The sequence below is a fragment of the Camelus ferus genome, chromosome 3 (genome assembly GCF_009834535.1).
Source record: "Camelus ferus isolate YT-003-E chromosome 3, BCGSAC_Cfer_1.0, whole genome shotgun sequence".
Taxonomy (NCBI): domain Eukaryota; kingdom Metazoa; phylum Chordata; class Mammalia; order Artiodactyla; family Camelidae; genus Camelus; species Camelus ferus.
The window spans coordinates 40,190,767-40,213,014 of record NC_045698.1 but is presented as its reverse complement, the minus strand read 5'-3'; the positions used below and the strand labels follow the sequence as shown (position 1 = coordinate 40,213,014).

General features: G+C 33.3%; 1 protein-coding gene across 2 annotated transcripts in view; it reads left to right on the top strand.

Moving 5' to 3' along the window:
- The window catches only part of ERCC8 (ERCC excision repair 8, CSA ubiquitin ligase complex subunit), a 47,869-nt gene that overhangs the window by 14,217 nt on the left and 11,404 nt on the right, over window positions 1–22,248 (top strand). For both annotated transcript variants that reach the window (XM_006188923.3, XM_032472828.1), the window contains 7 exons: window positions 30–153; window positions 9,316–9,397; window positions 10,432–10,500; window positions 11,687–11,753; window positions 14,114–14,214; window positions 15,258–15,382; window positions 21,532–21,729. In XM_006188923.3, coding sequence (XP_006188985.1) covers window positions 30–153; window positions 9,316–9,397; window positions 10,432–10,500; window positions 11,687–11,753; window positions 14,114–14,214; window positions 15,258–15,382; window positions 21,532–21,729 — 766 coding nt within the window. The remainder of the gene's footprint in view (window positions 1–29; window positions 154–9,315; window positions 9,398–10,431; window positions 10,501–11,686; window positions 11,754–14,113; window positions 14,215–15,257; window positions 15,383–21,531; window positions 21,730–22,248) is intronic.

Here is a 22,248-nt window from a genome sequence, read left to right as displayed (position 1 = left end):
ATCTCTAAATTTTGATGGCTGTTTTATAGAAACCATCCTGATGTTCACAAATACAGTGTGGAGACTGTACAGTGGTATCCTCATGACACTGGCATGTTCACATCAAGCTCATTTGATAAAACTCTGAAAGTATGGGATACAAATACGTTACAAGTAAGTACATTAAAACCTTTCCAAGTTGCTTTGTACAATGGAGGAGAACTTAATCCTAAACCGTTTTAGTGTGTTATTTGTTAAGATGTTATATATGTTAGATGTGAAAGCAGTATAGTAGTTATGGAGAGCTAGACTGCTTGAGTTCATATCTTGGCTCTCCTCCTGTCTAGCTGTATGACATTGGACAAGTGTCTGAACCTTTCTGTGTTTATCTGTGAATGGGGCTAATGATTGTACTTTATAAAATGGTTGTGAGGATTAAATAGGTTGATCCATGTACAGTACCTAGAACACTGCCTAGCAGATATAGTAAGTGCTCAAAAAAATTAGTTGTTGTTGTTATTATTATTATTATTACTACTATTACTATTATTACTATTATTATTTTAAAACTACTGTGGTCTAGTGATGTAAGGAAAAAAATTAGGTTTACTTCCTATTGATCTAAAAACTTAGAGGAAAAGAAAGTTGTTAATATTATAGCTGAGTAAAGGTAGAAGACCTAAGTGAAGTGGAGATAAGCAATCTACCCAAGAAAGATTTAAGGGTAATGATTGTAAAGATGATCAAACACCTCAGGAGAAGAATGTATGCACAGAGGAAGAAGTTAGAAATTTTTTTCTAACGAAGAGTTAGAAAATATAAAGAACTATCAAACACAGATGAAGAATAATATCATAAGTGAAATGAAAATACACTAGAAGAAATCAACAGTAGACTAAATGATACAGAGGAATGGATCAACAAGCCAGAAGACAGTAGAGAAGATCATTGATGCTGAACAGAAAAAAGAATGAAAAGAAATGAGTACAGTTTAAGAGACCTCTGGGACAACATCAAGCACACTAATATTCACATTATAGGGGTCCCAGAAGGAGATGAGAAAGAAAAGGGGACTAAGAATATAATTGAAGACGTAATAGCTAAAAACTTCCCTAACTTGGGAAGGGAAAAAGATATCCAAGTCCAGGAAGTTCAGAGTCCCATTAAGGATTAAACCAAAGAGGAACACACAAAGACCTACTGTAATTAAAATGGCAAAAATTAAGGATAAAGGAATAATATTAAAAGCAGAAAGGTTAAAGCAACATGTTATATATAAGGGAAACCCCATAAGGCTAAAGTGATAAAAGAGCAAAATCTACAACCAAAAATCTTCTACCCAGCAAATCTCTCATTCAGATTTGATGGAGAAGTCAAAAACTTCACAGATAAGCAAAGCTAAAAGAGTTCAGCACCAGTAAACCAGCTTTATAAGGTTAAAGGAACTTCTCTAAGCAAAAAAGAAAAGAATACCATGAGAAACATTACAGTCATGAAAGGAAAAAGCCTTCGGTAATGGCAAACATAACAGTAAAGGCAGGAAATCATCCAAGCACAAGGCTAGTAGGAAGGTTAAAAGATGAAGTCATAAATATCCACAATAAAGAGTTAAGGGATGCACAAAACAATTAGATGTAAAATACGATATCAAAAATCAATAATCATGAGAGGAGGAGAGAACAAATGCAAGATTGTTAAAATGCATTTGAAATTAAGAGATCAGAAATTTAAAACAGTCATATAGAGAGAGAGAGACTGATACATATGAACCTCATAGTAACCACAACCCAAAAATCTATAATAGATATACGCACAGTAAATAAAAAGGAATTCAAATGTAACACTAAAGATAGTCTTCAAATCACAAGAGAGGAGGACAAAAGAGGAAGGAAAGAACAAAACAGACCTACAAAAACAATTAACAAAATGGCAAAAACATACATAACAATAATTACTTTAAATGTAAATGGACTAAATACACCAATCAAAAGACACAGAGTGGCTGAACGGATACAAATATAAGACTTGTATGTATGCTGCCAACAAGAGACTCACTTCAGATGTAAAGATACACACAGACTGAAATGAGGGCATAGAAAAAGGTACTCCATGCAAATGGAAATCAAAAGAAAGCTGGTGTAGCAATACTAAAATCAGACAAAATAGTCTTTAAAATAAAGACTGTTACAAGAGACAAAGAAGGATATTACATAATAATCAAGGGATCAATCCAAGAAGAAGATATAACTATTGTAAATATATGTGCACCCAACATAGGAACACCTAAAACATAAAGTGAATATTAACAGACATAAAGGGAGAAATGGACTGCAGCACAGTAATAGTAGAGGAAATTAACACCCCACTTAGACAGATCATCCAGACAAAATCAGTAAGGAAACATTAGCCTTAAATGGCTCATTAGACCAGGTAGACTTAATATATATAGAATATTCCATCCAAAAACAGCAGCTTGCATATTCTTTTCAAGTACACACAGAACTTTCTCTAGGATGGATGACATGCCACAAAACAAGCCTTGGTAAATTTCAGAAAATTGAAGTCATATCAGGCATCTTTTCCAACCACAACACTTTGAGATTAGAAATGAATTACAAGAAAAAAAAATTGCAAAAAAACACAAACAAGTGGAGGCTAAACGATATGCTGCTAATCAACCAGTGGATCCCTGAAGAAATCAGAGGAAATTTAAAAAACCTGGAGACAAATGAAAATGAAGACATGATAATTCAAAACCTATGGGATGCAGCAAAAGGAGTTCTAAGAAGACCTTTATAGCAATACAAGCTTACCTCAGGAAACAAGAAAAATCTCAAACAACCTAACCTTACACCTAAAGGAACTATAAAAAGAGGAACAAACAAACCCAAAATTAGTAGAAGGAAAAAAATCATAATGATCAGAGGAGGAATAAATGAATAGAGACTAGAAAAACAATAGAAATGATCAAAGAGGGCCCAGATTAATAAAATTAGAAATGAAAGAGAGGAAGTTACAACTGACATCACAGAAATACAAAAGATTGTAAAAGACTACTGCAAACAACTATATGCCAATAAAATGAACAACCTAGAAGAAATGGACAAATTCCTAGAAATGTACAATCTCCCAATGCTGAACCAGGGAAAAATAGAAAATATTAACAGACCAATTACCAGTAATGAAATTAAATCAGTAAAAATAAAACAAAACAAAAAACCTCCCAACAAGTCAAAGTCTAGGACCAGAAGTCTTTATAGTTGAATTCTACCAAACATGCAGAGAAGAATTAACACCTAGTCTTCACAAACTATTACAAAAAATTGCAGAGGAAGGCATGCTTCTGAACTCATTCTGCGAGGCCAGCATCACCCTAATACCAAAACCAGACAAAGATATCACACAGACACAAAAAGAGAAAACTACAGAACAATATAACTGATGAACATAGATGGAAAAATCCTCAACAATATTTAGCAAACCAAATTCAACAATACATCAAAAGGATCATATACCACAGCCAAGTGGGATTTACCCCTGTGATGTGTTTTTCATTATCTGCAAGTTGATTGGTGTGACACACCACGTTAACAAATTGAAGAATAAAAACCATATGACATCTCAATAGATGCAGGAAAAGCTTTTGACAAAATTCCACATCCATTTATAATAAAACTCAACAGGAAGTGGGCATAGATGGAACATGACACAACATAATAAAGGGCATGTATGACAAGCCCAGAGCTAACATCATAGTCAGTGGTGAAAAGCTGAAATCATTTTCTCTAAGATCAGGAACAAGACAAGAATGCCCACTCTCACCACTGTTACTCAACATAGTATTGGAAGCCCTAGCCACAGCAGTTAGACAAGGAAGATAAAATAATCCAAATTGGAAAAGAAGTAAAACTGTCATTGTTTGTAGATGATGTGACACTATACATAGAAAATCCTAAAGATGCCACCAGAAGACTACTAGAGCTCATCAATGGATTCAGTAAGTTGCAGAAAACAAAATTAATATACAGATATCTGTTGTATTTCTATACACTAGCAATGAACTATCAGAAAGGATAATTAAGGAAACAACTCCATTTACAATCTCATCAAAAAGGATTAAAATACCTAGGAATAAACCTACCTAAGGAAATAAAAGACCTGTACTCAGAAAACTCTAAGACACTGATGAAAGAAATTGAAGAAGAACAAATAGATGGAAAGATTTACCATGTTCATGGATTGAAAGAACTTACATTTTAAAAATGAACATGCAGCTGAAGGCAATCTACAGATTTAATGCAATCCCTATCAAAATACTAAGGGCATTTTTCTCAGAACTACAAGAAATAGTTTTAAAATTTGTACAGAAACACAAAAAACCTCAACCAAAAAGAATCTTGAAAAGAAACAAACCTGGAGGAATCATGCTCCCTGACTTCAGACTGTACTATAAAGCTACGGTAATCAATACAGTATGGTACTGGCACAAAAACAGATACATAGATCAATGTAACAGAATAGAAAGCCCAGAAATAAACCCATGCACTTATGGTCAATTAATCTACGACAAAGGAGGCAAGCGTATACAATGGAGAAAAGACAGTCTCTTAAATAACTGGTGCTGGGGAGTCTAGACCGCCACATGTGAAAGAACAAAATTAGAACATTTTCTAACATTGTGTACAAAAATAAACTCAAAATGAGTTAAAGACTTAAATTTAAGACTGGAAACCACAAAGTTCCTAGAAGAAAATGTAGGTGGATCACTCTTTGACATAAATCATGGCAGTATTATTATTTGCATCTGTTTCCTAAAGCAAAGGAAGTAAAAGCAAAATTAAACAAATGAGACCTAATTAAATGTAAAAGCTTTTGCACAGTAAAGGAAACCATCCACACACACACACACATACACACAAAACAATCTACTGAAAGGGAAAAAATGTTTGCAAATGATATGACTAGTAAAGGGTTAATGTCCAAAATATGTAAACAGTTCATACACCTCAACATCAAAAAAAAAATGCAAAAAACATGAGCAGAAGATCTGAAAAGACTTTTTTTTCCAAAGAAGACATATAGATGGCCAACAGACATATGGAAAGATGCTCAACATCATTAATCATGAGAGAAATGCAAATTAAAAATTGAAAATAGATGTAGATACTGACAGGCATATGTAGTATAGATAAATAAGACTATACTGTATAGCATAGGGAAATATACAAGATCTTGTGGTAGCTCACAGTGAAAAAGAATGTGACAGTGAATATATGTATGCTCATGTATAACTGAAAAATTGTGCTTTACACTGGAAATTGACACAACATTGTAAACTGACTATAACTCAATAAATATATATATATACATATATGTGTGTGTATGTGTGTGTGTGTATATATATATATGTACAAAAAAAACTGAAAATAGAACTACCATATGACCCAGCAGTTGCACTCCTGGATATATATCTGAAAAGAACGAAAACACAAATTCAAAAAGATACATGCACAACAGTGTTTTAGTAGCAGTATTCACAATTGCCAAGATATGGAAGCAACCTAAATGTTCTTCAACAGGTGAATGGATAAAGAAGACGTAGTATATATATACAATGGAATACCACTCAGCCATAAAAGAGAATGAGATTTTGCCATTTGCAGCAACATGCATGGACTTGGAGGATATTATACTAAATGAAATGAGTCATACAGAGAAACACAAATACCTATGGTATACTTACATGTAGGATCCAAAAAACAAAACAAACTAGTGAATATAACCTAAAAGAAACAAGCTCATAGATATAGAGAACAAATTAATGGTTACCAGTGGGGAAAGAGTAGAGGGGAAGAGCAATGTAGGAGCAGAGGATTAAGAGTTACAAACTACTATGTATAAATTAAGGTATAAGAATGTATAGTACAACACAGGAATAAAGCCAATACTTCGTAATAACTGTAAATGGAATATAATCTCTAAATATAATCTCTAAAAATTGTGAATCAGTATGTTGTATACCTGAAAGCTACATAATATTGTACATCAACTATTTCTCAGTTAAATAAAAGAAGAAAAAATAATTAGAAGACTCAGTATTGAAAAGATACTGATTTTACCCAAAATAATGCATTTCTGATCAAAATCTTTGCAGAATTCTTTTCTGGAAATTGACTAGTTAGTTCTAATGTATATAGGGCAATACAAAGGGACAAGGCACTCTTGAAGAAGAATAAAGTTTCAGGACTTCACTACCTGTAACCAAGACTTACCATAAATTAATTACACTAATTAAAGCAGTATGATATTGGTAGAAGTTAAAAAAAAAACACGCACAGGGGACAGGGGAACAGGGTAGAGAATCAAGAAATACACCCGTAGCTGTATAATCATTTGATTTATGGTGAAAGTAACGCTGAAGAACTGGGGAAAGGATAGCCTTTTCCATAAATGGTGCTGGATCAACCAGGTATCCATATTAAGAAATGAATCTTGACCCTTACCTCACACCAGACATAGAAGTCAATTTCAGATGGATCACAGGTATAAATGGGAAAGATAAAACAATAAAGCTTAAAGAAGAAAAGGGAAAGTGTGTTTGTGGCTCAAGAGAGGTAAAGACACAAAAAGTACAAACCAAGAAGTCAGAGATTGATAAATTGAGCTATGTTAAAATTAGGAATGTCCAGTCATTAAAAAACAATATTAAGAAAGTATAAAGGTAAGCCATGGAATGGGAGGTGTTGTATCTGTCACATGCATATATTTCAAAAAGGACTGATACACAAATTAATCAACAAAAATTAAAACAGTCCTATAGAAAAATAAGCAAAACATTTGAATAGGCACTTCAAGAAAGAGGATAAATAGCCAATAAATAAATGTGTTCAACTTTATTAACTGTTCACCTGTATATGTTAATTAAATACCTAATGAGTGGGCAGGGATATAGCTCAATGGTAGAGCACATGTTTAGCATGCACAAGACCCTGGGTCCAATCCCCAGTACCTCCATTTAAAAAAAAAAAAAAACATAATGAGATACCTCTCCGTACCATGCAAAATGGTTAAACTTAAGGAGACTGGTGATAACAGATTGCTGATGAGATTACAGATAGATTACAGATTGGTACAGATATTTGGTATTGACTGAAGCATATGTGCGTACCCTCTGACCCAGCAGTTACACTTTGAATATATAAATGCATGCATGTGAACTGAAGGTTATTTATAAGAATGTTCACAGCAACACTGTTCATGATAACCCCAAACTGGAAATACCTCAAATGTCCATTAGCAGCCAATTGAAATCTGGCAAATTTACATTAGAACACTCTCCAACAATGACAAGGGAATACTTCTGTATTAACAAAGTGTATGAATCTTACATAATACTAAACAAAATAACCAAACACAAAAGGGTGCCTAATATACATCCCTTTGTAGAAGGTTCCAAAATAGACAAAACTGATATATGGTGATAGAGATATGTATGGTAGTTATCTTTCTTGGTAGGATTTGTAAGGGGCTTGGGGTATTTGTAATGTTTGTAGTGTTCTCTTTTAAAATACAGGTAGTTGTTGCTTTATGAAAATTAATTGAGCTGTACGCTTATGATTTGTGTACTTTCCTATATGTTTGTTACACTTCATTTAAAAGTGTGGTTTAAAAATTGTCATACATTTGCATTTTCTTTCCTTAACATCTTTTAAAACTCTAAGACATCTTGAATTTAAATTTTCTTTAGAACATAAATGTTTTGCTAACTCAAAGCAGTATTTCATGAGTTCATAATTCTGCCTGAAATAAAGGTATGACAGCATTTTATTGATGATAAATTTAAAAGCATTCAATCAGAAATAATTTATTATGCATCTGCTAGGTATAAAGAAAGCTATGGAAGGCAAGTAGAGGCATCCTCTACTCCCATCATTAGTTTTTCCTGTTAATGTATACATTATATACCTATGATACCTTTATTTCATCTCAGTTTTCCATGAGCATTTTTTTCATCATACAGCTTGAGCATATGATGTCACATAGTGGAATATCTTCTCCAGAGTCTTCTCTATTAAACTTTAAGGTGAAGAGCCAAATGGAGATAATCCAGGATTTGAGCTATACATATCTGGAATTCAAGAGTGTGGTCTAAACTGAAAATATAGATTTGTGAGTCACTAAGATGTAGGTGGTAGTTGAAGAGAGAAGTACTTGGAACAAAACCTTGAGGAAAATGAAAATTAATAGGACAGAAGAAGGAACAACAAAGCCTGCAGGAGTCAATGAAAAGGATTAGCCAAAGAGAGTTAAGAGGAAAATCAGGGGTACGTGATATAATGGAACCCGTAGAAGAGACTGGTTTAAGAAAGATAGGGTAGTCAGCTGTGTTGAATGCTCCTGACAGATTAAGTAAGGTAAGGACTATGTTTGGTGATAGGAGGTTATCAGTGCTATAGTCAAGGTGGTTGAAATGGGAATAGTGGGGATAAAAGTAAGTTTGTAGTGAGTTGAGAAATACATGGGAGATAAGAAATTAGAGACAGCCAAAATTTGGTGAGGGCAGAGCTCAGCTAACTGCAGCCTATAGGCAAAGTCAAGGCTCTGGGCCAAGTCTTCTCATAGACTCTTTTTGTAAATAAAGTTTTTATAACAGAGAGATGCTCATTTGTTGTCTATGGCCACTTTGATGCTATCGTGGCAGAAATGAGTAGCTGGTCCTCAAAGCCTAAAATATTTACAGTCTGACCCTTTACAGGAAAAGTTTGCTGACTTCTGGTGTAGATTATCCTGGAAATAGGTGCACAGAAGGTAGACATTGGGAGTCATTCAGGGTTGAGGTCTTGACAAGTGTGATGACTATACCAAAGGAGCTGAAGATTTTGGCCATTGAAGTATTGGACCTTGAAATCCAAGCTGAAGAAAGAAAAGATGAGAAGACAGGAGGAACTGATAAGAGTTCTAGGCTTTATCTGGGTATCTTAGAGGTAGTTGGGAAAAATAAAAAGCTGAAAATGATGAGAGACTGTGGTCATAAATAACTGAAATATATGATTTCAGAAGAGGGGAAGTTCTGGGTAATAAGAGTGTCCTGGGTGTGGTAGCTGAGGTTATATGGAACTGAGAAGCAGAGTACTGGCTGGATCATCTGTGTAGATGCTGAAGTCCCCCAAAGTAGAGTGGAAAGGAAGATGGTGAGCCTGGTGATTATCTTATCTTAATTGCTAGAATTTATTAGAGAAAAAAATTGCTAGCATTACAAAAATAAATAGAAAATTTCTTCCTTTTGTGATTATGATTAGAACTTACACTTTTAAAATGTCTTTTGATTATTATTAGACTGCAGATGTGTTTAATTTTGAAGAAACAGTTTATAGTCATCATATGTCTCCAGTCGCCACGAAGCACTGTTTGGTAGCAGGTTTGTACACGTGTTCTTTTGTTTTTTCATATGAAAACTTTCTCCCTTTTAATATGTAATTCATTTTGATGTAAACATTTTAACCCAGATGAAGATCACAATTCTTTTTTTAAAACAAGTATATGCTACTGTTTATATTTAGTTTAATAGATATTGTGCAAGTCAGGCACTGTGCTAGTGGCTAAGATTTAAAGATTAAGAAAGCACATTTCTGTTCCCTTGAAAAGTTACTTTTTAAACCACCAAAGTTTCAAAGATTTTACATGAACAAAATTATGCAGCTGTTTCAATTTGACACGATAAAACAAGGAAATTATTTCCTTTTCTCTAAGAATGTGTGGTTCAAATTAAACATTCATTTTAATGAAAGCTCCTGCAACAAAATTTTCATGTATGAAGAAAAAATGTTTTTCTGGCATCGAGTATCCTATAATTTCATTGTTTCTGTGGCACTGTGTAATCTCCTCACCTCCAAACATCAGTCAGCTGCTCCATCTGTAAAGAGTTTGGGCATTAACTTGTCTTTGAGGTCCACTCAGTCTGTGTCCAGAGTTTCTGTGACTCTATTACTAATGATTGGAAATATGTTATTAACATGGAAAAGCTAAGCTATTAAAATAAAATGATTTGAGTGATAAAATAACATAGAATTAAGTACATACATTATACTGATACACATTTCCTGGTTTTGATACTATGCTATAGTGACCTACCATGTAACTATTGGGACAGCCTGGGTGAAGGGTACACAGGGCCTCTCTGTACTATCTTTGCAACTTCCTGTGAATCTATAATTATTTAAAAATTAAATTTTAAAAATAATGTAATGATAGAGTTTTCTTCTTACTAAAGTATAGCTATAAATAATTTTATAATTATAAACATTAAAAACTAAAGAATATTTTAACATACAATTTTATATTTCTGTATGATATAGTGAAAATGTCGTGATTCATAATGGTAGTTTCTTGTTTCCTTTTGGTGATGATTTATAATAAAATTATTTTAAACCTTTTTTATTTTTGTTTTTACAGTTGGTACTAGAGGACCCAAAGTACAACTTTGTGACTTGAAGTCTGGATCCTGTTCCCACATTCTACAGGGTATTTTTTTATTCGAAACAACAACTACTTTGAGTAAACCATTCAATAAAATGAAATATTACTAACAATGTATTCTTTGTAAGTGACATGACTGATGTATTTTGTGCTAGTTGTTAAAAGCCAACAGGGAAATAAAGATCCTTCTGTGCATTATTCTTATAAAGCTGAACTATTGAGGAGACATTTATATGAACATTGGCCACAGAGGAAGCTCAAAAGATATAGAATGTCTAACCCAAAACCATGTGTTATTTCTACATTGAGAAAAATAAACTACTTATGAAACTTATGTCAGTACATTTATCTCCATGAGCATTGTTTAACATTGTTCTGGCGAGTAACTGTTCTTAATATTTAGGTGCTTTTATTCTCAGTAAAAATATTTTAGAAAAAGATATTGAAATAATTCTTTGGTAAAGGTATATTAACTTAAATTATTTGTGCTACTTTTCTATCAGTATTAGATCATCTAATTCTAAACAATAAAAAAATGGGATGTAATTCATAAATAACAGTTTTATTCATCTGAGAAACATAATAAATATATCGGGAAAACTTGGTGTGATGGATAGCATTTGTTTTACATTATCATGAATTTCTATTAAGATTAGCTATATAGATGAAGATATCTGATTTGAATAGTTTAATTAGGTAAAAGTGAATTAAAATACTGAAATTGCTTATACTGTGAATTTATCACCTGTGCTTTCTAGGTAAAAATGTTTATACAAATGCTTTTTATAATCAATCATTAAAATAATTTTTTTCTGTTATAACTTTCTGAAAAGTTAGAAAATTTTTTTATTCTTTAGAATGTTTATCTTCTATGGTTTGTTGCGGGGATCTTGTTGTAGAGATAAGTGAGTGAGCTTCTGAGTTGCATCACTTATTGATGGATTGACTTCCTAGGCTAAGAGCTGTATTTAAAAAGAAAGACTCACTCACTCTAACTGTTCTTTCCAAAGCAAAACCAGTCCTTTTATAATAAAATACCATGTGTGAAAAATGCTCCATAGATTTCACATTAATATTTAAATATAGATTATTATAAATGTGGGGAAAATGATAATTATGTCAATTTATTTTTAATATTTAGTCTATACTTTTTTCATAGTCAGTCAGAATTACACTGTATCTTTTGATTTTTCAAATATTTTGCATGTCATTTCATACAGTTGTTTTGCAGGTCACAGACAAGAAATATTAGCAGTTTCCTGGTCACCACGTTATGAATATATCTTGGCAACTGCAAGGTAAAATGCAAATTACTTGGTTTTGAAGTTAATAATTAATGATAAGCATTTTGAAGAGACTTATGTAACATATATATTTAGATGTTAAGTAGGTCCTGAAAAATAAAATAATTGAGTTACAGATTTTAATTCAAATTACCAAAAGAAATCTTCCTTTGCATCATAATCCTAATCATGACTATCCATCTTGAAGGTGCTCACATTTTAAAACAGAAAACAAGACAATCTGTGTAGCAATGCAAATCTACTAGTACTACCCATTAACAACTGTGTTGTGTCATTTTTGCATACAAAAGCATAGCACTCTGTTAATTTTAAGTTAGCATTTTAGTTCATTTTCTTTAATCCAGAATTATTTTGAATCTAATTCAACATATCCATCCACTCATTGATTCATTTTATGACTCCCAAGGTTTGTGCCAGGGACACAGAGGTAACCAAGGCATAGTCCTTCCAGAAGCTAACAGTCTAATGAGGGGGTATAGTCACAAAAATCAATAATTACGGGACATTCTGAAAAGTACTTTGATAGAGGTGCATCTCTGGTAGGTGTAATATGGGGAAAAAGAGCAAGAGCATTTAACTCTTGAGGATGAAGGGATTTGGAGGAGTTTTTTTGCTGGAGGAAAGAGTCTCGCGTATTTAAATGTTGAGGGAAAAGTGAAAAGTACTGGTGGAGAGAAATTAGTGAAAATAAGAAATGGAGGTAAGATCGGCACATCAGGACCTTGAATAGACAGGAGAGAGTAGTATCAAGGGTCCCAGTAGAAGGGGAACACTTGATCAGACACACGAAGGGCATCATGAGACTAAATAGAAGGAGGAAAGGTAAACATGAATATGATTAAATTTGTGGCTGTGGCAGAGAAGCTCAAGAAATGGAAACCTAGTGGCCTCTATTCCTTTTTAGTGGAGTAAAACTTGATGTCATCTATTAAAAATACTGGAATGGGATGCAGTTTTCAGAGAAGGTAGTAAAGATCTGGAATAATAGTTTTAATGATTGGGAGAAGAGCTAATTAGGGGCATCTAGGATTGCTTGGCAGTACTGTGTGCTCTGTTGAAGGTGTAGCCTACAGCTGTACTAAGCCACAGAAACCAAAACATTGACACAGACTTAATAATTGTCTAAAATTGTTGAAGTTATGGATATAAGGAAGGAAATAAAATCACAGAAAGGCTTATAGGAGGGATCAAGGACCTAATGAGACAGCAGGATGAGTGTCAGAATAAGAAAGTTTAAAAACTGAAGGGATAGGAAATAGTAGTCAAACTTTCATATAGACAGTTTAATAAAACTTTTTGCAGAAGAATTTTTACAGAAGCTATTTAGATTAGTCTTATAAAGTTACGTGTCTGGATTTTTGTAGAACTGCCACCCTTCCCTCTCTGTCACAGTTTAGTCCCCAAAGAATCTTCTGTTAATAGTTTGCAGAATGTGATGGTGAAATTTATGATTTCTAAAGGATAGCAAAGTCTAGAATGTAGCCACAAGAGGGCTGGCTAAAATGATGTGAAGGTGAGGAGCTAGGGGCTGGCTGTTGGTCCATGCTCGAGTGGATTCATATTGTTTGTACCTAATTTGGTTTTCCTCAAATCGAGAGGAAAGCTAAGAGGCTTTCAATTCTCAGAGTACCCAGGAATTTGAATCGGTACCAGAATGGACCTAGTAATCAGTGTTAGGGGCCAGATATGTCCAAATCTAATCTGATCAGAAGAGACTTAAGTCTTCAGACTCATTGCAGACCTTTTCTCCAGCTGGAAAGAAAGAAAACCAACTTGAGAATGGGAAATGCTCGCTTTTTCCTGACTATTCTAATTGGCTAGGTTTAATGGTGATCTTTTAAAAGAATCAAGATTATAGGAAAAGGGTTTAATGGTGATCTTTTAAAAGAATCAAGATTATAGGAACAACAAACTTGCTAAGGAACAAAGCTCTAAGCCTGTCTAGTCTTTGTGGAGAAAGATGCTCATGTCATTAAAAACAACATGGGGAGGTGGTAATAGCTCGGTGGTAGAGCGCATGTTTAATGTGCACAAGGTCCAAGGTTCAATTCCCAGTACCTCCGTGAACATAAATAAGTAAGTAAATAAATAAATAAATAAAAATAAAAACAACATAAAAAGCAGCAGAATTCTGTCCTTGTGATCAAAAAAAGAGTACCTTTTCCCCTATTTTTTTACGTCTTTGTGCCACTAATGACTATTTGCTAAAAAAGCAACAGTACCGCCACGCAAATTACAAATACATTTGCACTAATATACCGAGACCTCTTTAAGCCATAATACTGGAAAGATGAATGAGGAGTACAGTCACTATCCTAGCTATATATGTCAATATAACATTTATTTATTCTCAGTGCTGACAGTAGAGCAAAATTATGGGATGTGAGGAGAGCATCAGGATGTTTGATTACGCTTGATCAGCATAATGGGAAAAGGTCACAAGCTGTTGAATCAGGTAATGAAGACTGCATTAATACAGAAATATGATATTATAGTATTTTATATTGAAAATTTTGAATTGAAACCAAATAATAAATGTATGTTGACAAGTTATAAATTTTATGCTTTTTAAAAAGGCATTCACAATAAATCAGTTTCAAAATTTACATCAACTAAACTAAGGCTCTCTTTCTTTAAGATACAAATAAATTTGACAATTTTTCTGCCCCTGAATTTTCAAATGTAGAAACTTTTCTGGACTAACTTGTTACCTTTTAGTTTTTCCTCCAGTGAGGTCAACTAATACAAATTCAGTGCCATTTAGGAAGTTACAGTACATTAAAGAAGTGGTAACATTTTGTGACCATTTTATCATAATAAAATTTTCAAGCTGTGTTAAGTGTGACACAAATCTAGGGGACAGAGTACCTCAATTGCATTTTTACAGTGGAATTTAATTTCTGTATAGGTTAAAATTCTGATTCAGAAATAATTTTGGACCAGAAATATATTAGGATGAACCATATAAAACCTATGATTATTTTAATAATATGTTAAATTAAATTAATCACGCTATTGAGAATTATCCTTTCTCAAATCTGTTCATTTTGAAAGTAATATAAAATTTTGATTGAGACTCGAACAGTTATCTTTAAGTATGAAATACTAGTTTTATTTCTAATAGTCATGGAATGATTTTTAAATTAAAAATGGAAATAGTATACAAGGCATTTGAAAGGCATTTATTTTAAAATTTTAGTGTTAGGCTTATGCATTTAATTGCGTTTTGGTAGCACAGCTTATTCTCCTAAGGAAAAATTATATTTGGCAAGATTTTTTCTCTTTTTTCCTGTTTTCCTCTATTTTTATGGTTCTAATTTATATAGCTTATCATAATTCAGATAATCCAAAGGGATTATTAATTTAAAATATGATCAACTCATATATTTTAAGTATATCAGGTATTGTCCTTTAGTATGCTTAAATAACTGTATCATCAAGCATTAAGTGTATGCTGGATATAAGAACAGATAAACTGAATTATGTTTTTCCTTGCAGCAAACACTGCTCATAATGGAAAAGTTAATGGCTTATGTTTTACAAGTGATGGGCTTCATCTCCTCACTGTTGGTACAGATAATCGAATGAGGCTCTGGAATAGTTCCAATGGAGAAAACACACTAGTAAGAAATTTTAAGTACCTTAAACCTTTTGGGTATAATTAAAGAAATGGATCTATGACATATACTGATGTCTTTCTGTAGATTTAACTTTGTGTCTTGCCTCTAAATCACAGCTTTCTTTTTTAATATTTTTCCATTATGTGAACTAGTAATTCTCAACTCAGGACAGCTCACCCTATCTCACCGCCAGCACATTCTCCCCAGTTAGTGGCAAATCACTGCCCTACTGAGCCACTGTGCATAATGGGAGTATGCCATATCTCTCAAGTATTTCAAGAAGAATAAAAGATTGGGAACAACTGTCATAAAATTCTGAAGTTAAATAGTCAAATTTTATACTATATCTGACCTGTAAACAAAATCCAAAATGAATGTTATAGTACCAAAACATATGGCACTTTAATACTGAAATGAATGCATTTTAAAAGTGCTAGATTCTTATGTGATGATTAATTTTTAGTGCTTTTTTAAAATTTATGTTTTGGTCCTTACCAGGTTTACCTATAGTTTAGTAGCTTTCAGAATAAGCTACCAAGAGCTTATAATTTGATGATAATATTAATAGCCAATGTTTTTTGAGAGTTTATGTGCCAGTTACTGCAGTAATAAAATTTAAGATTTAATATATGTGCTGGAGTATAAATATATATGGTCTTGTTTAGTCATCATATCAACACTATGAGGGCAGTGACTGTTACAATGCCCATGTTACACATGAGGAAAATAAGACATAAAATTAGGTGACTTGCCTAAGTTTACATAGCTAGAAGGCGACAAAGTTTGACTCTAGATTCCACTCTTACAATGCTGATTATATCCACGCCCCTTAAAGCATTTATTTAATACCTTAAGCTATGTATTAACATTAATTATATTCCTTTCTTTAATCATCCTTTCTAACTATTTCTCTCTTAGGTACTCTAGGTATCACGTTCATCATTAAAAGCTGACTTTACTATAAGGTCAAAATTACTTGTGTTAGATTACCTTAGAGTTTGCTAATCCCTCATATTCTATGTGAAATGCTTCTCCATCATATCTTAGGTTAAAAACTCAGGCCTTGTGAATTTTAATTTAGAATCTTCAATTTATTATATTGTACCATGCCCCTAATTGGGTCACACTTTCCTGTTTTCATTTTCTTCGTTTGTTTAATAAATATTTTTTGAGTACTTCCTATTTGCCATGCAGTACTATACAGCAGTAAATAAAACAGAAAGCTTCTATCCTTGTGAACCTTACATTCCAGGGAGAGAAAAAAAGACAGCCATCCATCAATCAATAAAAGTATGTATAGATGGATGGATAAAATATATATTAGGTACAGTAAGCACTATGAAGAAAAACAAAGCAAGTAAAGGAGCATAGAAAATATGGGGGAGTTGGAGGTAATGTGTTACATAGAGCAGTCAGGCTAGGTCTCACTCAGAAGATGATATTTGGCTTGAAGGAAATGACGGAGTGAGCCATCCAACTTCTGGGAGGGATAGCATTCCAGGCAGAGGAAGGAAATACAAAGACCCTAAGGCAAGAGCAAGTTTGGCATACCCGAGGAACATCTATGTGGCTCTTGTGCTCAACTAGGGTAAGCAAAGGGGAGAAAGAGTAATAGGAGATAAGAAACAGAAGGAATAGGCCCAAGAGCTTATAGGCTTGTAGGCCTTTGTAAGAGCTTCAGCTTTTTCTCTGGGTGAGATGGAAGGCCCCTCAGGTTATGAGTGGAGAAGTGACAGGGTCATTTTGGAAAAGTAGGTTGGCACGTGCATCGAAGGTGAATGTGACAGAAATAGTCTTGAGTATATACATAAATTGTTAATGTGATTTGATTCCATTTTTCTCTCCTTGAAGGTAATACTCATACTCTATGGATTTTTGCTAGTAAGCCCATATTTTGAATAGTATATTTAAAATGGATAATATGTTTTAAAAAGGACTTGATCAAAGGAAACGTAATTCATGCCAAATGCCTAGAGTGGCTCAGAAACTCGCCTACAAAGAACACTTAAAGGGATTGGAACATTGATCCCAGAAAAAGTAATTCTCAGGGAACACATGCTATCCTCAGATATTTAAAGGGCTGTCAGACAGAATAGGAAATAAATTCCAGTCCTGCTGTTTAGTAATTTGGGGTTATTAGATAATTTATTTAAGGTAAAATCATGAAGGACTATGGTCAGAGTTTTTGTCTCCATTTTGTAAATCAGGATTACTATGTATCTAAATAAATGGTAGTTGTAAGGACAAAATGAAAGTATGTAAAGAGTAGTACTGTGATCTGCTAAGTAATAGGCATACCATAAAGAATAACCATTTTTACTGTACAGAGTTGCCTTAGTAGTGGTACCCTTATTAATTTAAGAAAGATGTGTAAGTACATGTTTCCAGTACATGTGTAATTATTTACAAATTATACATACATGCTGTTTTAAGTCTCTTATTAAAGCTTAATTTATTTTTTAGATAAAAATAAGGTAGAAATAGAAATTTTCATATTTTCCTCTCACACCTTAATGAACATCTTACTGATTCCTTGAGGTGCCAACTGTACTTTGGAGATTATTGCCTTAGAATAAGAACAATGTACCTACAGGGAATATTCATAGGCAGCTTTTGGCATAACAAAATTTCAAAATAGTTATTCTGGTGTTTAATGTTTTAGTTACTGACATTATCATTCACCCAGTCACCAATGGCTGGAAACTGAGAGTCTATTCTTTATCCTTCCCTTCCCTTATCCCAGCTATTATATCAATTACAAGTCCTGTTAATTCTTTCTTCTTAATGTTTTCACATCTGTCTTCCCTTCCAGCTTCATTCTGGGCCCTCATGATCTCTCTGTTTAATTACTCATCCTTTTAACTTTTCCCAAATTCATCTCCCAGTGGAAATCTTTCAGTGTTTTTTCAATGAACTTTTCAGGTTTTTGAAACTGAATAGGGGGTGGGCATACAGCTCAGTGGTAGAGCACAAGCTTACCATGCACAAGGTCCTGGGTTCAATCCCCAGTACCTCCATTAAAATTTTTTTAAAAATTCTAAAAACCTGAATGTTTTTGTCTGTTGTGCACAAGGCCTTCATAAGCTGTACGTTGTAATTCACCATTTTTATATCTTGCCACTTTCCCATTTTTTTCCCTGTCCTTAGCCATATGAACTACTTAGCGGTCTTTAAATGTACCATGCTCTCCCACCCTTCCATTCTGCTGCACAGACTGCTGCCGTGCTTTACAATACTGTCTTCTCCTGTCTTAGCTGCTTCTCAGCTTTCAAGATTCATCTCAGACACAACCTCTCTCTAACTCCTCTAGTCCAGCTTAAATGCTTCCAGAGTACCCAGTGCTCACTTGTACTACAGTGTACTATAATCTCAGTTAGGAGAATGAAAGAAAAATAATTTACCACAGTGCTTTTTGATTAGTGCAATGTAGATTCAGTTTCTAATTCTGTCACTTACTAGCTAAGAGACCTTGATCATAATACTGAACCTTTTTAAGTATTTTTTTGTATAATAATGCTACATATCTCATAGTATTATTTTGCATATTACATGAAATAATGCATGAAATAATTACATGAAATATTTAGCACATTGTCTGGTACTTACAGCAGATGTTGACATTCAGTAAGTGTTACCTGTCATTATTATTAATTATGCTGACAGTGAAACGAGTTGCCTTGTGATGGAATCTCTGCATCACTGTAGATATTTACTTAGTGACTAAATGTATATATTTACTGGGACAATATAAAGGGCTCATATGATAAGGAATTGTGTTTGCCATCATCCTATCCCAAGTCTATGAAATCTTCCTCACATATCAAAATCTTTTCAAAGCCTGTACATACCACCTTTAAGACATCATTGCCAAAAGCAGCCTGTTCCTCTTCAGTACTTTCATAGTAATATATAGCATGCTATTTGTCACACACTGAATTTTATGGTGAGCATTTATAGTGATAAAATGGGAAGCTTAGATAATCACCTAGCATAGTCTATGACACTAAGCACTAAGTAGATCCCCCCTTTTCTTAATATGTTATTTGAAGTTCATTCTGTAGACGTTGAAAACATACTGATAGTTTTGAGCCCACAGGTGATTTGATCACAGCAGTGAGTTATAAGGATTAATAGGACAGTAAGTTGTAAGATGCAGGGGGAGCACCTAAGGATAAAGACAAAGTTTAGTGAGCTGGTTCAATATTTATACTTCATTGAATACTTTCCAGTTCACATTTGGGAATGAATGTGCTATAGTAGAAAGAACATAGGTTTTGTAGGTAGATGTTTTGATATGTGAATGAGACCATCACAGTCTAGCAGATCATAATTTTTCCAGGAGGAACAGAGAATTGCCAGTTGAGTTTGTATTTTTTTTTCCATCTACCTCCCAGTGTCATTCTACAAATTGTACATGTAGGATCAAAAGACAGAAATGAGGGAATGTTATACTTTTAAATTATGTATAGGAATGAATAAATCTAGGGACTTACTGAATACTTTTATTTCTAGGTGTTCTCATGTATTATTTCATTTTTTTCACAATAACTCTGGTAAATGATGTAATTTTCATTTAACAGATTAGGAGAATGAAACTCAGGTTAAATCATTCATTACTCATAAGAGGCAAAAAAAAAAAAAAAATAGGAAGGTGGGGTGGGTTTCAAAAACCCAAGTCTACTGACTATAAATTCAGTGTTTTAATGTTTCACTGTACAACTGCTGCAGTGGTATAGCAGAATACATGTGCTCCTTTCTGTCACATGTTAACCTCATGGGTAGGTAAGCCAAGTGTAGTATCCACAGATTATCAGTATTATCCATTTGAGCCTCAGTGTCTGTTTATACACACATATACATGCACATTCCCACCCCAACCTTTAGAAAAAGAGAAAAAGTCAAATCAGAATTAGAACAGACGGTGAGTCTGTTTAAACTCCAGTATTAACCATAGTGAAGGGAAATAATGATTTGCATGCTCATAATTTCCAAATGATTAGAGACTGGCTCTACACCTACCCTAAGCTGCTTATCTAAATTATCAGCAGGAAGTAAACCTGTCAATTTCTTTAGTCCAGAGCCTCTTAGACTTTGATGAACCTACCGATCACCCCAGGGATCTCGTTAAAATAAAGATTCTAGTTCAGTAGATTGGAATAGGGCCTGGAATTCTGCATTTCTACCTACTTAGGTATTGCTGATGTACCTTTGGCATGCAGGGTGCAGAATTTTTATTTTTGTCCAGAATGCATAATTACTTACATAAAGCTAAGCTATTTGTATTCTTTTTTTACACTTAGCTTTTATCCCTATTTTCTGTATAATGTTTATACTTAAATTTTTTAATTGCTATATAAACTGTGGACTTAATTTGATATTATTAGGAATTTATATCTATTCTCAGGTATTTTGCCATTCTAGATAATACTGCAGTGAATTCCTCTGGGCATATACCTTTTGCTTTTTAGTTATTTCCCTAAGATAAATTCCTAGGAGTAGTTACTAGGTCAAGGAGTAAGACTCTTCATTGTTTAATGGGTACAGAGTTTCAGTTTTGCAAGATAAAAAAATGAATGGTGGTGATGGTTGCACAACAATGCAAATATGCCTCATGTCACTGAACCATACACTTAAATATGGTTAAGATGGCAAATTTCATGTTATGTGTATTTTGCCACAATTTAAAATGTTTTAAAACAAAAAGAAGGTTATCTTCCTTCCAAAAAAAAAGAATATCTTTATATTTTGTTACATAATAAACCATTTGGCCTTTTAGAAGGAATGATCAAATTACAGTACCACCTACTTGTTTACCTCACTTGTATTGTCTTATGGTTTCTTAAAATTTTTGCTAAATGGTCTAAAATGATTCTTCAGGGTTGCCTTAATTTGCATTTTTATTTCAAAGTTGAAATGTGAACCTTTGCTTTTGTGGCCTTTTTTTTTTTTTTTTTTTTACTGTTTGTATTTCCCTTTTATGTGAAATGTATATTTATGTCATTGGCCCATGTTTCTATTAGGACATTGATCATTTTCTTTAGACTTACTGGAGCCATTTCTATAGTATATTGTAATATTTTAAGTAAATATTTTTCTAGTCTTTATTGTCTTAAATTATATTTAAGTCTCTTTTTGATTTTTACATCCTACAGGTGAACTATGGAAAAGTTTACAATGACAGTAGAAAAGGATTGAAATTCACTGTCTCCTGTGGCTGCAGTTCAGAATTTGTTTTTGTACCATATGGTAGCACCATTGCTGTTTATACCGTTTACTCAGGAGAACAGATAACTATGCTTAAGGGACATTATAAAAGTGTTGACTGCTGTGTATTTCAGTCTAATTTCCAGGTAAGAATGATACTTAAGGGAATTTAAAATGTTCAGATAGCTAGCTTGGTAGAGTGATTGTATATAAAAGAGTACACTGCAATTTCGTTCTAAGGAATTATACTTCTTATCCACGTTTGAGCTAGGGTTTATTGAATAAAGGATAATAGAAGGTATATTTTTAGGTGGCATAGGATGTCTCTATGAATCAGTATAATACTGTGCAACTTGACTGGGATAAATTCTTTTGCATATGGGCTCCATTTATTTAGCAGTTGAAAATCTCTGGCAAATTAAAATAATTTCTTGCCCACAAGCTTTTGGGGGAAAAAATGGAACATGTATATCTAATCTCAAAACATAGTTTGTGTATTTTGATTGTCTGCAATATTGTTTGTTTTTTTAATTTTCTGCCAATGGCTAATAAGTTTGCTTTTGAGTTGATCCAGCTTACATAATTTAAGTACCTATGGTTTTTGTTTGTTTAACATCCTTACCTTTCTCTTTTATCACACCAGTTGAGCAGATTGCTTTTTCCAC